Genomic DNA, 17,234 nt, shown 5'->3' with positions numbered 1-17,234 from the left:
TTTTCCCATCTTTCATTATTAATTGAGAAGGATAGCCTTGGTTCCTGCTCTATACTAAAGAACATTAATAGTCCAAATTAGCAGAAACTTGTGCTGTTTGATGTTTTGTGTTGGGTTTTCCTTTTAGCCAGAAGGAAAAGGAAAGCGACTCCCTGAGGTTTACTGCATGGTCAGTCGCCTTGGCTGCTTCAATCTTTTCTCAAAGGTGAGTGGAGAATAGGCTGTATGAAAAGTGCTGTTCCTTCTGAGCCTGGAGGAATTTTTGTTGCTGATGACTTCAGTGAGCAATGTTGAGTGCCACAGACTTTAACATATTACTTTAGAAAGGTGCCTACTGGTAGATTAAGAACTATAGTTATAAAGGCCTAAATATAGATCTTTAATCCAGATGCTATTGCTTCATCATTCTCATTTTGTTTTGCTAAAACTCCTGGCATAAGGGAGAACACAGCCAGGAGCGTATCTTGGCTCCTATCTTTCCTAGACCCCACATTGCAGAGTATCATTGTTAGTGTCGCCTTCTTTGCCTTTGTTTAGTGAAATGAAAAAGGACTCTTCTTCTACAACAAAGTTGACATAAGATTTTTGTATTTATTTATTTGAAAGGCAGAATGACAGATAGGGAGAGATAAAAAAAAAGAGAGAGAGATTTTTCATCCACTGGTTCACTCCTCTAAGGGCCACAGCAGCCAGGTTTGAGCCAGGCCAAAGCCGGAAGCCAAGTACTTCATCCTGGTCTCCCATGTGGATGCAGAGGCCCAAGCACTTGGGCCATCTTCTGCTGCTTTCCCAGGTACTTTAACAGGAAGCTGGATCAGATGTGCAGCAGAACTCAAGCCAGTACTCTGATATGGATGCCAGCATTACAAGTGTGGCTTAACCGACTTAACCACAACACCAGCCCTAAAGTAGAAATATCTTATTAACTTTTCTTGATGGTATAAAGATACCCCAAGAGATATAATGCTTTAATGAACTTGTGTTGGTTGCAGAAGCTTATCTTTTAAATCCTTTTAGTGTCATGTTCAAGCTTATACATCAAGGTTGATAGTTCCTGTAATAGGATTCTTTTATAGTTTTTAACTGAGCCCTTAATTAAAGATCTTCTGTGTGTAGATTCTGGATGAAGTAGAGAAGAGAAGAGAAATGTCTCCAGCACTTGTTTACCCATTCATGCGAAGTGTCATGGAAGCTCCTTTCCCAGCCCCTGGACGCACCATCACAGTTAAGAGCTACCTCCCTGGGGCTGGAGATGGGGTAAGTTAACTCATTTTACAAAGTGTGTTAGCCACCAAAAAGCAGGCCTTATTCTGTTAGGCAGAGTTTCCAAAAGCTTAACGGCATAGCCGTCCCTTTTCCATAAACTGTGAAGAATGTTTTATTTCCATAAAACACTGGAGAAATATCCAATTGGTTTGCAAGATATGTAATTGATCCTGGGTTAAAAACTCAGATTTTCTACCATATGTGGATTGAGCCTCTTTGTAGTGACAATTTCAGTGTGATAAATGAAGATTATACATAATTTTGTCAGATAGAATAAAGAGCCAGAAATTTATAGAAGGATTAGTATAAACAACTTTACAGACTCTTTATAGTAGACTCTTCAACTTAACTTGTAAGAGAATGACACGGGATCCATTAGTGTTATCAGTCATTAGAAATTGTTTTCCAACATCAGCTCCCCTGATTAAAATTCTTGCATTTCAGTCTATTGAACTCTGCCGACCACTAGACTCCCGACTGGAGCATGTTGATTTTGAATGCCTCTTTAAGTGCCTGAGTGTATGTCATCTCATCCGGGTCTGTGCCTCTCTCCTTTTAGAGCGGAGGGTTATCTTTGTTGCCAATAGCCTAAGGTAAGATTAAACAAGTAAAATATATCATTTCATACTAGTGGCATATTTTAAAATCTGGGCATATTTTGGGACCGGTGCTGTGGTACAGTGGGTTAATGCTCAGGCCTGAAGCACCAGCATCCCATGTGGGTGCCAGTTCGGGTCCCGGCTGCTCCTCTTCTGATCCAGCTCTCTGCTATGGCCTAGGAAAGCAGTGGAGGATGGCCTGTGTCCTTGGGCCCCTGCACCCACATGGGAGACCCAGGGGAGGCTCTTGGCTCCTGGCTTCGGATCGGTGCAGCTCCGGCTATTGCGGCCAATTGGGGAGTGAACCATCGGATGGAGGACCGACCTCTCTCTCTCTCTCTCTCTCTCTGCCTTTCCTTCTCTGTGTAACTCTGACTTTCAAATAAACAAATACATAAATCTTTAAAAAAAATTGGGGCATATTTTTAAAAAATGTAAGATTAGTCTGATCTCTCAGTTACCTGTAATGCTGCAGTAACATGGGTAATTCTGAATCGTAAATAATCAAGAAGCCATCTGCATTAGACTGTAACAATGACTTCGTTGGATTGTAATGAATTTTCTTTTTAAACATTTTCATTTATTTATTATGTTTATTTGAAAGGCACACAGAGATATAAAGAGAGATTGCCCATCTACCAGTTTACTCCCCAAAGGCCCACAACAGCTGGCACTGAGCAAGGCCCACACCAGGAGCCAGGAAGGCAGTCTAGTTTTCCCACATGGATAGGGGAGACCCAGCTACTTGAGCCATCATTTGCTCCTCTCCCAGGAAGCTGGAATGAGGAGTGGAACCAGGACTCAAACCTAGGTCTCTGATGTGGGATACAGGCATTCCAGTGGCAAGTGTCATCTTAACTGCTGTGCCAAATGCCTTCCCAAGATTTTCTTTCTAAATACATTTTTGCTTAAGTTGCTATTAAAGATGGGTATTGCTTTTCTGAATACACGCTAATTTTTGGCATGATACATTTTGATGAAGAGCTGGATATTGAATATTTTCAGTAAAAAGGAGCAACGTGGCGCAGCTGGTTAAGCTGCCATTTGTGACACCAGCATCCCATATCAGAGCACCAGCTCAAGGCTTGGCTACTCGCTACTCTGCTTCCAGTCCAGCTCCCTACTTACGTGGGAAATCAGCAGAAAATGGCCCAAGTACTTGAGTCCCTGCCACCCATGTGCGAGACCCGAATGAAGCTCTTGACTCAGGGCTTCCTCTAGGACCAGTACAGCCATTACAGGAGTGAACCAGCAATGAAAATCTCTTTCTGTCTCTCCCTCTCTGTCACTCTTTCAAATAAATAAAATAAATCTTTAAGAAAAAAACCATTTTCAGTAAAGTAAAATATTAGAAATTAATGGATATTCATATAGTTGTCACCTCTGATCCCTAACCAGCAGCAGGTTGTACAGCAGTCCCCTCTTACCTCAGATTTTGCTTTCTGCAGTTCTTATTGCCTCTGGTCAACTATGGTCCAAAGATATTACACAGAAAATTCTAAAAACAAATTTGTACATTTCAAATAACTTTTATTATGGTGTTTTTATGATAATTCTATTTTATTATTGGTTGTTAATCTCTTACTAATTTATAAAATAAACTTGCTCATGGGTATGTATAGAAAAAAACATGAGCATATATATAGGGTTTGATACTATCTACAATTTCAGGCATCTACTGGGGGACTTTGAACATCCGATTCTCAGTGAAGGGGAGACTGCTCTAATTCTGTAATGTATTATCTGAAACACCTTCCATGTTCTGTTCTGTGTGTGACACTGTTTGCTTTCTTCTCTGGCTAGCACCCTGTCAAAATGCGGCCATGCTGTGGTAGCCACACTGTATCCATTCACCTGGCAGCACACCTACATCCCAGTCCTACCAGCATCTATGATCGACATTGTCTGCTCACCTACCCCATTCCTTATTGGAATCCTGTCTTGCTCCTTACCACAGCTCCAGGACCTACCCATTGAAGAGGTGAGACGGAAGAAATGCTAAAATAGTGGAACACTGAAAACTAAAAATAAGTGGTCTTTTATGAGTGGTGGAATTTTTAAGTGAATGCTGATATTATTATAATTAATATATTATGCTGTCATATTTTTGGTATTTTTAAGTGAGAAAAACTATACTACACACAAATCCAAAGTTCTGTCTTATTTATGGTAGTGAACCATGGACTCACTCTTGTGTTATGCTGAAGGGTAGGTCCATTTTTTTTTTTTAAGTCAAACATAAAAACTCTGGATTCACTTAAACAGTTGTTTCAAATATAGCACACATGTTGAAAAGTGCCCCAAACAAAATGTACACAAAGGTAAATTATGACAAAAAGAACAGTTACACAACGAGCAAGGAAATGGGGTAAAAACATTACAGCAATGTAGAAGCATTGTACAGCATGGTTGAAGTCCCTACCATGCCTTTTTCTAATCTCTGCTTCCTCCCCCATATTCCACAAAAGGTAACCTCTGTCTTGATTTTTAGGATATTCATCTATTTGTTTTTGTTTATTAACATGTGGGCATTCATCCCTAAACAATGTTAATTCAGTTTTGTCTGGTAGTAAACTTAATATAAATGGACTCTGTGTGTGTGTGTGTGTGTGTGTATTTTTTGGTCAGGCCTATTTTGCTCAACTTTATGTCTGTAATATTAACCCCATATTGATGAGTTTAACAGTAGTTGGATCATTCTAGTTTTGTTTGATATTGCATTGTGAAAGTACCACAGTTTTCTTATCTATTCTATATTGTTGATGAGTATTTGAGTTGGTTATTTCCAGCTTGGGGTTATTATGAATAATGCTTCCATAAATACTCTAATACATGATCCTTGGTACATATCTGCAGACGGTTTTATGGTATATACTTGTAAATTGAATTGCTGAGTCATAGGGTAAGCCTATCTTCAAGTCAAGCTGGTCTGTTTTCCAAAGTAGTTGTGCCCATTACAGCTCCCTCCAACAGTGTTGGAAACAGAGCAGCCAGGATGTGAACAGGTAGCCTGATATGGGATACCTACAGCATTGCAGTCAGTGCCTTATCCCACTGCATCACAATGCCTTCTCCACCCTCTTAATGATTTGTAAGCTGACATTTTATAATCTAGTTAGCAGCCATTTTGTAAATGACTTGCATTTTAATTTTCCAAAGTGGTGTTTTTTAATGTATAGAATTTCTTAATTGTAATGAGATTAAAATTATCAGCCTTTTTCTTTGTGTCTGCTGTTTATCTGTGAGCTGCTTAAATTTCTGTTAATGAAACTGTCCTCCTACGTTAACTCCTTTATTATTTTTCCTTTTACTTTTGTCTCTAAGTCCACCTGGGACTTGATTTTTTGTGTGTGTATGTGAGATAATTTCATTTCTTTTTTCGTACGGATAGCCACTTGTGCAAATACCACTTATTGGAAAGACTGTTCATTCCCACTACTCTGCTGTGTTAACTTTAAAAAAAAACTTTTTATTGTGGAAAATTTCAACATGAAAATACGTAGGGGCTGGCGCTGTGGTGCAGTGGGTTAGCACCCTGGCCTGAAGTGCCGGCATCTCATATGGGCGCCGGTTCAAGACCCGGCTGCTCCACTTCCCATCCAGCTCTCTGCTACGGCCTGGGAAAGCAGTTGAAGATGGTCCAAGTCCTTGGGCCCCTGCACCCGCATGGCAGACCCGGAAGAAGCTCCTGGCTCCTGGCTTCGGATCGGCGCAGCTCCAGCCATTGCGGCCAACTGGGGAGCGAACCATCAGATGGAAGACCTCTTCCCTCTCTCTCTCTCTCTCTTTGCTTCTCCTCTCTGTGTAACTCTGTCTTTCAAATAAATAAATAAATGAATCTTTAAAAAAAAAAAGTTGTAGGCCAGCGCCACGGCTTACTAGGCTAATCCTCCGCCTGCGGCACCAGCACCCTGGGTTCTAGTCCCGGTAGGGGCGCTGGATTCTGTCCCGGCTGCTCCTCTTCCAGTCCAGCTCTTTGCTTTGGCCCGGGAAGGCAGTGGAGGATGGCCGAGTGCTTGGACACTGCACCACACAGGAGACCAAGAGGAAACACCTGGCTCCTGGCCTCAGAGTGGTGCAGCGCGCCGGCTGTAGCGGCCATTTTGGGGAGTGAACCAACAGAAGGAAGACCTTTTTCTCTCTCTCTCTCTCTCTCTCTCACTGTCTAACTCTGCTTGTCAAAAAAAAAAAAAAAAGTTGTAAAAGAAGAATGGAAGAGAAAGAAATCTTTAAAAAAAAAAAAGAAAAGAAACAGAAACATCAAATGTGTCCTTGTGTGCCAGTCATCCTACTTCAGTACTTATCACATTATGGCTAATCTTTACCTGTACCTCTAAATATTGCTATATGAATGTCTATAATAACATAAGGGCATTTTCAAATGTAAATATAAAATCACCATCACCAAAAAACTTAATGATTACTTAATGTCAGCAAAATTTGGTGTTCAGATATCCAGTTGTGTTACAAGCTTTTAATTGTTTGAATCACTTCCTAAATAAAGTCCACAAAATGCATTTTGTCAATATTTATTAGTCTTTTTTAATCTATTGTGTATGTACTATCTTTTTTTTTTTTTAATCTATTTTTTTGACAGGCAGAGTGGACAGTAGAGGGAGACAGAGAGAAAGGTCTTCCTTTTTGCCGTTGGTTCACCCTCCAATGGCCGCCGTGGTAAGCGTGCTATGGCCGGCGCAACGTGCTGATCCGATGGCAGGAACCAGGTGCTTCTCCTGGTCTCCCATGGGGTGCAGGGCCCAAGGACTTGGGCCATCCTCCACTGCACTCCGTGGCCACAGCAGAGAGCTGGCCTGGAAGAGGGGCAACCGGGACAGGATCAGTGCCCCGACCGGGACTAGAACCCGGTGTGCCGGCGCCGCAAGGCGGAGGATTAGCCTGTTAAGCCACGGCGCCGGCCTATCTTTTTTTTTAAACATGCAATTTGTTGTGTTGATGGGTTAACTTTTAAGATAGGGTACAACTTTGAGTTGATTTTGTTCCCATTGCTGAAAGAATCAGAGCATTCTCCCTGATCCAGCAGTGCCTAATGTATTTGTTTGTGAGTGTCTCTGGTTGAACCTGCTTGTCTCCTTTGTTCCATAGGTGCTGATAGTTGATCTCTGTGCAGACAAGTTCTTACAGGAGGTGAGTGACAAAAGAGGTGATTACATAACGTTTGAGGAGAAAAGTCTCTGTTGATAATTGGACAGAAAATATGTGAAAGTACTTAGAGAAGATGACTCAGGTGAGGCTTGTAGGTTCTACACTTACTTGAGTTGACACTGCGGCCACTCATACAAGATGGACCTGAAAATTTTGGCTTAGGTTTATAGCTGTTTAATCCCAAAGAAGGAAGGAGGAAAGAGTAAGTGTCATTCTCAAAAGAAGTAATCCTCCCTTCAATTCCAGATGGGTTGACCTGGTAAACTTCTAATTTAATTGAGTCTAAAAGCATTTATTAAGCACCAATTATTTCTAGATATTCTGGTAGGAAGTCGGAATCTAAAGATGACTAAGACATAGTATAAGCCTTCAAGCCTTAATACTGTAATCAGGTGTATGTTTGTGTTGGGGAGAGTAGAAGTATGCATGAAGATATATTAAAAATTTGTACAAGAAACAGTGGACAAAAAATAAGTTGTTCCTTCTGTACATTGAAGTCATAAGGAAGAGTTATTAGTAAAGTCCTTTTTAGAGCAGTCCTCTGCATGTAGACCGTGTATAGATTTGTAAGCACTGACCCAGGGTGAAATGTTTCCCAGGACTTTGCCTTTTTTCAGATATCTAATTAGATCCTCGCATTTCAAACACCCTTTGTTTAGAAGTAATCTTTGCAGTGTAGCATAAGACTTGTAGATGAGAGATACTCCTTGGGAAAGTGCCAGAAAATTTTATAAACTACATATGTTTTTAAGTATAGTTAAATATATATATACTATAAACAACATGGATCTATTTCATGTAGGGAAAGATAGGATACTTGAACCTGACTCTTTAGCCAAAATATATACAATGTCATGTGTGGAATTTTGGGAACCTAACTAGTACATATTTGAGATTTTCTCCCTTAGAGCCCATACAAAATGTCAACTTTTTTCTCTTAAGGTATCTGATGAGGATGAAATCCTACCATCTAAACTTCAGGCTGCCCTGATACAAATTTTGGAAGAACGAAATGAAATCTTAGCTCAGGAGCGGAACTTTTCACAAGGTACAAATGGGCCAAAAATGTAAGGTTATTGCTGTAAATATTTACTGACTGCCCAGTGCTCTGCTAAAATCTATTTTTAAAAAGTGGTTTAGGCCAGCGCCGCGGCTCACTAGGCTAATCCTCCGCCTTGCGGCACCAGCAGACTAGGTTCTAGTCCCGGTCGGGGTGCCGGATTCTGTCCCGGTTGCCCCTCTTCCAGTCCAGTTCTCTGTTGTGGCACGGGAGTACAGAGGAGGATGGCCCAAGTGCTTGGGCCCTGCACCCGCATGGGAGGCCAGAAGCACCTGGCTCCTGCCTTAGGATCAGCGCGGTGTGCCGGCCACGGCGGCCATTGGAGGGTGAACCAATGGCAAAGGAAGACCTTTCTCTCTGCCTCTCTCTCTCACTGTCCACTCTGCCTGTCAAAAATAAAAAATAAAATAAAAAGTGGTTTAGACTGAATACACCTTGAAAATTAGCTTCCTTGGGGCTGACGCTTTGGCATAGTGGGTTAAGCCTCTGCCTGCATCACCGGCATCCCATATGGGCACTGGTTTGAGTCCTGGCTGCTCCACTTCTGATCCAGCTCACTGATAATGTGCCTGGAAAAGCAGCAGAAGATGGTCCATTGGATTGCTTGAAATTGATGCCTGGCTCCTGACTTCAGCATTCTGAAGAGGCAGTAGTGATGGCTTAAATAATTGGATTCTTGCCACTCAAACAGAAAGCCTGGATTGAACTCACAGCTCCCAGCCTTGGTCTGGCCCATCCTCAATGATTGCAGGCATCTGAGGAGTGAACTAGTGGATTGGGGGTAAGGGGTGGGAAGAGTGATGCTCGTTCTCTCTCTGTTTCTCTCTCTCTCTCTATCTCTCTCTATCTCTTCTTCCCTCTGCCTCTCAAATAATTTTAAAAATATATTTAAAAAATAATTTGAAACTTTAAAAATAAAAGCTGCCACAGAAAATAATCTTTTTGGAAATTTTTATTTATTTATTTATTTGAAAGAGTTACACAGAGAGGGAGAGGGAGAGAGATAAAGAGAGGGGCCAGCACTGTGGCTTAGCAGGTAAACCTGCCACCTGCAGTGCCAGCATCCTATATGGGCGCTGGTTTTAGTCCTGGCTGCTCCACTTCCAATCCACCTCTCTGCTATGGCCTGGGAAAACAGTGGAAGATGGCCCAAGCACTTGAAGGAAGCTCCTGACTCCTGGCTTCAGATTGGTTCATTTTCTGGCTATTGTGGCCATTTAGGGAGTGAACCAGCAGATGGAAGTCCTCTCTCTGTCTGCCTTTCCTTCTCTCTCTGTGTAACACTGACTTTCAAATAAATAAATAAATCTTAAAAAAAAAAAAAAAAAAAACCACTGGTTCTCTCCCCAAATGGCCACAACAGCCAGGGCTGGGCCAGGCCAGAAGCTGCTTCTGGGTCTCCCATGTGGGTGCAGGGGCCCAAGGACTTGGGCCATCTTCAGCTGCTTTCCCAGATGCATTAGCAGGGAGCTGGATTGGGAGTGGAGCACCTGGGACACGAACTGTACCCATGTGGAATGCCGGTTTAACATGTCACAATGCCGGGCTCCAACATAATCTTTTATATAATGTTCAAAGACATACAAAATCTATCAGGATGTTGTTGGAGTTGCATGTGTGTATACTGAGACTGTAATGTAAAGCAAGGAAATGATAAAAATAGAATTCCAGGTTCTCTGTTGGAGAGTAGAATTAGAATGCTGTTGAGATGAAATAACACAGAGAATTCCAAAATACCAGTCATGGTCAGTTTCTAAGCTTTGTGGTAAATGGCTGGATATTTATTTCACTGTTAACCTTGTAACATATTCGTACATGTAAAAGAATATGTAACAGTCATGAAGAATGGAATTTACAGAAAAACAATTTTTTAAAAGATTTATTTATTTATTTGAAAGAGTTACCAGAGAGAAAAGGAGAGGCAGAAAGAGAGGTCTTCCATCTGCTGATTCACTCTCCATTTGGCCACAATGGTCAGAGCTGCACCGATTGGAAGCCAGGAGCCAAGAGCTTCTTCCAGGTTTCCCACGTGGATGCAGGGGCCCAAGGACTTGGGCCATCTTCTGCTTTCCCAGGCCATAGCAGAGAGTTGGATTGGAAGTGGAGCAGCTGGGACTCGAACCAGCACCCATAAGGGATGCCAGTGCTGCAGGCAGTGGCTCTACCTGCTACACCACAGTGCTGGCCCCAGAAAAACAATTATTAAAAGACAGAGATGCGATAAAGTAGATATGAGTGGTATAGAAGGAATTTTGCTGCAAAGTGGAGGAGAATGGGGCAGTGAGTGACTGGGTGGGATGGGAGAGTGGGACAGAAGTAATGATGCATGGAGTGATGGACCATCAGTTCTCCATTGCAGGAGAGAGATGAGAAGAAAGTCTGTTGGACAAAATACAACAGAAACCTAGATTCAAATCAGAATGTAATGCAGGAGAGGCCTTAGAAATCACCTAATCAGCTGCCCCTCACTACACAGTTATGGAAAGGCCGAAAGAGGTGAAGTAAGCCACCCCCTGCTCCATAGCTGCTGTATGATAGAACTCTGACCCAGCCTAGGTCCCTGATTCCTGATCCAGGGTGGAACCTGTGGAAAAGAGACGTATGAAGGAGCAGAAGGGGAAGACTGTTTGCATATGGCAGAAAAAGGAGGAGTTTAATGGAATCTGAGGTTTGATCCTAGTACCTAAAAGGCAGTACCCTGCTCTGTTGTATCAGTTAGCAACCACTTGACTTGGGAGTCCAACATATCCATTTATGAGATGAGATGATCCTGATGAACTTCTTTGATCATTTGGAGCCTCAGTTTACTGAGCTGTAAAAGAAAAATAATAATACCTACCTCACTGGATTTATTATTTGTATGTTTACAAAAGTATCTAATACAGTACCTGCTACAATTTTTTACTTTTATGGAATAATAATGTGTGATATGAAATGGGAAAGTTCAGAGGGAATCTGATTTGGTAAGGAATATAATAAATTAGGTTTTAGAGATGTTTTATTTATTTAATTGATTTATAGTTTACCATGTTCCAACTGGGGCCTGATTTGGTGAGTTTTAGACAAATGGAATGTAGGTACTAATGGGATAGCCAATCACAATCACTTATGGGCAGTCTGAAAGTATAGAGGGTGAAATACCAGGGCTAGAGAACTGAGGTTGGAAGTTATCAATGTAACGAGCTCTTCCTCTGTGCCAGTTAGCTCGTTAAGGGAGGGAATGTTGACTAGAAGTCATCTGAGGACCGTGCTCTGGGGGAGGAGGACGGTGCCAGAGAAATGCTCAGTTATGAAGGCAGGAAAGGAATCAGGAAATTAGGAGCCCACAGACTTGTAGGAGAGAAATGAGTAGGCCATCAGCACCAATGCAATGTGGAGCACACAGGAGGATAAAAATAGAAAAGCAGATTAAATGTGGCTGGTTCTTCCTGGTGGCTTTTGAGACAGAAGTTCTGGTGACATCACAGATGTGTTACCAGGGCCACAAGATTTAAATAGGAATAAGTGTGGGAAGAAAATGTCTTTTGTTGTCATGGATAGTACAAGAAAGCCTAAAATGAACATTTCCGGATTTATTCTCAGTCTTTAAAAATCTGTGACCTCCATAACCAGAGCTGGTGTTCACAGATACACAGATCTTAGAGGCTGTTTTCTTTCTTTTTTTCATTTTCTAGCAGATGTGACACTCAACTCTCTGGTATCAGAAGCATTTGTCAGGTTTTTTGTGGAGCTAGTGGGACATTATTCTTTGAACATGACCGTCACTGAGCAGGGCGAACGTGTATTCCAAAGGGAACCATTCCGTAAGTCCCACACCTCTCGAAGTGTACGCCACTTCCTGGATCTCTTCATGGAGACTCAGATGTTTGCAGGATTCATCCAGGACCGAGAGCTTCGGAAAACTGGAGTTAAAGGTCAGTTTCCATCATAAAGTACTCCCTTTATTTGGTGAGTTCTTGAAATGATTGAAAATAGTAGAAACAAAAAAAAATAGTTTAAAGCTTCAAGGCCTCAAAATCTGAGTTGTTTATTATGGGAACTATTTATTTTGTAATATTGCTTAGCCATAGAAGTAATATATTGGTAATGAGAACAGTTTAATGTAATTGATTTCATCTTGGGTTTTGAATAGTTTCATCAGCAAGTTTTCCTCCTAGGTTTGTTTGAGGTCCGGGCCCATCAGTATTTGGAAACAATTCCTGAGTCTGAGCCCAGTGGAATGAACAAAATTTTGCGAAGTCTTGGTAAGTTGCTGTGTTTTCCTGCTAGAGACGTGTGGCTGAGAAAGCTTTGCAGTAAGCTTGCTTCATCACACAGACTCTGTAAGTAGACTGCCAGTGGAACCTCAACTAGGCTGACCAGAAACCACAACCCTCGTACCTAAGTCTCTTTCATAGAGCTTGGGGTTCCCTATCAGAATGGTCTGTGGGGCTGTTTTCCTTAAATGAAGCTCTGTGATTATCCCTTCATGATGGAAGTTTGCAAATCATGATTATTCATCTTTTCTAGGTCATGTTCCTTGGAGAGTCTTATAAAAACCATGGTGCTTTTCTCTAGAAAAATGTATGCCATACAGATAAACTTTGCATGTAATTTTAGGGCACTCAGGGACCTCCCCTGAAGCCTATCCACAGAATCCAGATTAAAAATGTCTTCTCAGGGCGAGTGCTTAGCAAAGCAGTTGAGACAATGCCCTCATTCCATATCAGGGTGCCTGGGTTTGAGTCCCAGCTGCACTCCCAATTCCAGCTTCCTGGTAATGTGCATTGTGGGAGGCATCAGGTGGTGGCTCAAGTAGTTGGGTCCCTGCCACCCATGTGGGAGATCTGGATTGAGTTCCCAGTTCCTGGCTTCTGCCTAGCCCAGCCCCAGCTGTTACAGACATCTGGGGAGAAAGCCAGTGGATAGAGAATTCTGTGTCTCTGCCTTCCTGATCAATGTGTATATTCATTAAATGAATAAAGAAATATTAAATTTTAAAATGTATCTCCTTTAGAGATAGGTATCTGGTCTGGCAGTTAAGATGCCAGTTAAGACTTCCATGTCCTACCTGAGAGTGCCTGGGTTTGGTAACCAGCTCTAGCTCCTCACTCCAGCTTCATGGTAATATAGACTCTGGGAGGCAGTGATGATGGCTCAGTGATTGGGTTCCTGCCACCCACATGGAATACCTGGATTGAGTTCCCAGCTTTGGCCTAGCCCAGCCCTGGCCATTGCAGGCATTTGCGGGGGAAATGAATGGGTAGGAGATTATGTTCTCTTTCTCCGTTTCAAAATAAAGAAGATAATAAAAATAATTTTATTTATTTATTTTTTTGACAGGCAGAGTGGACAGTAGAGGGAGAGAGAAAGGTCTTCCTTTTTGCCATTGGTTCACCCTCCAATGGCCGCCGCGGTAGGCGTGCTACGGCCGGCGCAACGTGCTGATCCGATGGCAGGAGCCAGGTGCTTCTCCTGGTCTCCCATGGGGTGCAGGGCCCAAGGACTTGGGCCATCCTCCACTGCACTCCGTGGCCACAGCAGAGAGCTGGCCTGGAAGAGGGGCAACCGGGACAGGATCGGTGCCCCGACCGGGACTAGAACCCGGTGTGCCAGCGCTGCAAGGCGGAGGATTAGCCTGTTAAGCCACAGCGCCGGCCGATAATAAAAATAATTTAATACCATGTGTAGAGAAACTGAGGCAAAAATAATGATTTTTTGCAAATCTCTATTTTTGTACTTCATAAGGAAACACAATGTTTATAATTTTTCAATTACAGTTAATTATCCATTATGATATATGAGAATACTGATGTGACTAGTCCAGTACAATGAAGAATATATATTCTGTGATATCTATAAATATATTTGTTTCTAAATACATGCCCCTAATTAGGTCCTGTCCTTAACTAAGGAACAATGCACTGATTATGTCCTGGGAAGTTATTTCATCTTTATACAATGGAATTACATTAGATCAGTAGTTCTCAATTCTGAATGCATATTATCAACTTCAAGGCACTTTAAAAATATTTTCATCTGGGATCCAGGACATCTCTAAGGAGCAAACCAGGTGGTTTTTAACCTACAAATGGCGTTGAAAACCACTGGATTAGATAATGTCTGGGTTCTTTTGTACCTCTACCATTAGACATTTGGAGTTTTTGGTGGTTAAACTGTCAACTGAATTTGAGATGGCAGCTTAAATCTTGGGCTTTTCTGAATAACTAGTTTGTTAATTCCTTGCCTGAAATAATATCCAATAAATAAAAATGAATTGAGTTAACATTATCTTTTTCTCCCTTTAGGAAGTAAAATGAAATTTCTGCAGAAGAAATGAAAATTTTGATTGACAGTCTCCATCCTAAATAGAACAAAGAGTGCCAAAGAAGATATTTTTCCAAGGGTCAGGATCCCTTGAAGTATTCTACAAAATCCTTGACGTTTAAAAGTGTAAAGAGCAAGTCATGCTCTCAGAGGACTGTCCTGATGCTGCTGTAGTAATCACTGGAGCACTGTTGGGAATAGTCTGGAACCAATGTTCTGTTTACTCTGCCACCAGTGTTTTTGTTTTGACTTTTGTTTTCTAATTGATTCTTGGGCTTGTTCTCTGTGTTTTGTGTTTGGTTTGTGAAGGCAGTTGTCTTTTACAAGGGAAAGGATTCTTGGTATTGCAATTAAAAAACAGCCCAAGAGGAGTAGAGTGAGAGACGCTGAGTTCAAGGTCCTGCAGAGGCCTGACAGAAGTGGAGAACACTAGCCATATGCACTTCTCATCATTGAAATATCATGGCAGCTTTCAACCCAGAGCATGTTTGAGCTGGGCTGGGAAATGTACTCATCATGTAGCTTCATTTTTAAATCTAATTTCTGGCAAGGGGAATCTGACTTATCTGAAGCCCTACCTGTTAGCACTGTTACTGTTACCTTATAAAAACAGACATGTTGCAGCTCCTCCACATTATGTGGCACTTGAGTATCTTACCCCTCACATGTCAACATTGGACTTTGTAGAATTATAGCTAATAGAGGAGAATGTGCTCTCAAGGACATTGGGACTGTCTTGTTTTATGTGTGTGTACCATGTACCTTGCACTGTGGCACATGTATATACATCATTTTATTCAGTCCTTAAATCAGCTTTATAAGATAGATAATTGCATTTCTGTTTTGCTAATGAAGAAACTGGAATCCAAAGAAGTTAGATAACTTTTCCAAAGTTGTACAACAAATACATAATTGAAGCCAGGAATTTTATTTTGTAAATACAGAGAAAGTTGGTTAGATGCAAATTTCAACTCTATGGGACCACAGTTATTTAAAAAGTTTTCCATTAAGTGTATTAGATCCACCTGTCAGCTTTGAGGATAAGGGATTTTATTTAAATTACAGGTGCCTAGATGAAACTTTCTTGATTCACCTAGAATTGTTGTAAAGTTTGCTGTAATTAAATTGGACTCAGAATATGAACATTTCTTGAACATACCACACTTAATCATGCAGGTCCTTACCATCTAAAGTAGTAGTGGTGATTGAAAAACAGGGTTGTCAGTGATGGTGCAATTTTCATTGATAAATACTACTGCAAGCATCAGTTTGTTTTCTTCAACTTCTGCTGATGGTTTTAACTGGAATAGAAAATATTTATTCAAACTTTCAAAACTTGTAAGTTGTATTGTGATACAGTTTATGGACTTGCACTGTGTAGTCATTACAGCCCATGCAGGTGTGCAGAAATGAATCTGAATCAGACACCATTTCAGAAGAGTGCTATGTAATGTAATTCCTACAGATGTGGATCCAGGGGATAGAACTGAGCCTGTGTCTTCCTAAAAAATGCTGATTAAGCAGCTTTCCCCCATGGGACTCCTACTGGATATCTCACCAGTTGGTCTTTTCTTATATACCAGCTGTGAGGGAACAATTAATAACTGGTTGTTTATAAAAATGGACAATGGGGTTGTCATTGTGGCATAGCAAGTTAAGCCAGTGCTTGCGAAGTTGGCATTCCATGTTGGAGTGCTGGTTGGAGCCCTGGTTGCTCCACTTCTGATCCAGCTTCCTGTTAATGTGCCTGGGAAAGCAGCAGAGGACCTAAGTACTTGGCCCCTCCATTCATGTGAGAGACCAGGATGGAGTTCCTGGCTTCTGGCTTCAGCCTGGCCCAGATCTGGCAGTTGTGGACAATTGGGGCACGAACCAGTGGATAGAAGATCCATTTCCCCCATGCCCAGGTATCTCTTGCTCACTCTCTCTCTCTCACTTGGCCTTTCAAATAAATAAATATTTATATAATGGGCTTAGGGGGGTTTACTGTGGTGCATCCTGGTTATCCCTCCGTGAGGTGAGCTTGGTTTCAGGAATGGGTTATCCCTGAAATCTAAGGTCACTTCCTATCCTTAATGTCTGTTGTATTTTGTTTTTGTAAAGTGTTGTGAATTCTGAACATATTTGTAAAAAAAAATTGCTCAAGATTTGTATAAAATGTTGTTTACAGATCTTATAACGAATAAAAAAATGAAAAAAAAATCCCATAGATTTCTTGGAAAATTTTAAATGAAATTGCTTAAGATCTTCAACCTATGGCTAGCACATTTGCCTAATGTTTAAATTAAAAAGATAATCTGAATTGATCATAGACAAACCAGCTTAACTGTGGCCAATATTTGACACGGCTGTTGGCAGACAAGGCCCGAGTCTAGATTGCACACAGGCAGGGAATACAGTCCTAGTCTGACTATCTTACTTGGTTTTGCCTGCTGAGCCTAGGAGCCACGTAGCAGATCAGATGCACCTGCTGCAGCCTGGGTGGGTTGGGGGGAGGGGGGGGGAGGATGAGGAGCACTGTTCTATCCAGTAAGTCCTAAAGGCAAAAAATGATTGTGGATTTTGTATACACCCTATACAAACATGAAAAGGTTTTTTAAGGGTGGGAGTGGTATACTATTTCAAACCTCGTCCTGGGGGCAGTGTAAGGCTTCTTTAATTACACGGACCCTAAAGCTTCACAATTTTAATTGGAGACTGTGCCCACTTCTAACAGGCTGTGAACGAACTGTACTTATCCAACGCAAAGATTTTTCAGGGCGCCGAGACCTAAGCATAGTGGCTGTAGAGCAAGGACACCCAAGGCTGGGCCCGGTACAAAGACAAGCTTAAGGGGGGAA

The 17,234-nt window shown here is 41.7% G+C and overlaps 1 protein-coding gene across 2 annotated transcripts in view; it reads left to right on the top strand.

Annotated features, from left to right (window-relative positions):
• The window catches only part of DENND2C (DENN domain containing 2C), a 73,899-nt gene extending 57,327 nt beyond the window's left edge, over window positions 1-16,572 (top strand). The window contains exons 11-19 of one of the 2 annotated variants that reach the window (XM_062192018.1): window positions 128-205; window positions 1,117-1,257; window positions 1,711-1,859; window positions 3,669-3,846; window positions 6,969-7,010; window positions 7,971-8,076; window positions 11,766-12,002; window positions 12,246-12,332; window positions 14,376-16,572. In XM_062192018.1, coding sequence (XP_062048002.1) covers window positions 128-205; window positions 1,117-1,257; window positions 1,711-1,859; window positions 3,669-3,846; window positions 6,969-7,010; window positions 7,971-8,076; window positions 11,766-12,002; window positions 12,246-12,332; window positions 14,376-14,407 — 1,050 coding nt within the window. In that variant the 3' untranslated portion in view covers window positions 14,408-16,572. Of the gene's footprint in view, window positions 1-127; window positions 206-1,116; window positions 1,258-1,710; window positions 1,860-3,668; window positions 3,847-6,968; window positions 7,011-7,970; window positions 8,077-11,762; window positions 12,003-12,245; window positions 12,333-14,375 lie in introns of both variants that reach the window. The other variant, XM_062192017.1, reaches the window with a different exon arrangement.
• Window positions 16,573-17,234: the final 662 nt, after the last annotated feature.

Source organism: Lepus europaeus, chromosome 5 (assembly GCF_033115175.1).
Source record: "Lepus europaeus isolate LE1 chromosome 5, mLepTim1.pri, whole genome shotgun sequence".
NCBI classification, from domain to species: Eukaryota; Metazoa; Chordata; class Mammalia; order Lagomorpha; family Leporidae; genus Lepus; species Lepus europaeus.
The sequence above is the reverse complement of the archived record's forward strand: the minus strand, read 5'-3'. Positions and strand labels throughout refer to the sequence as shown.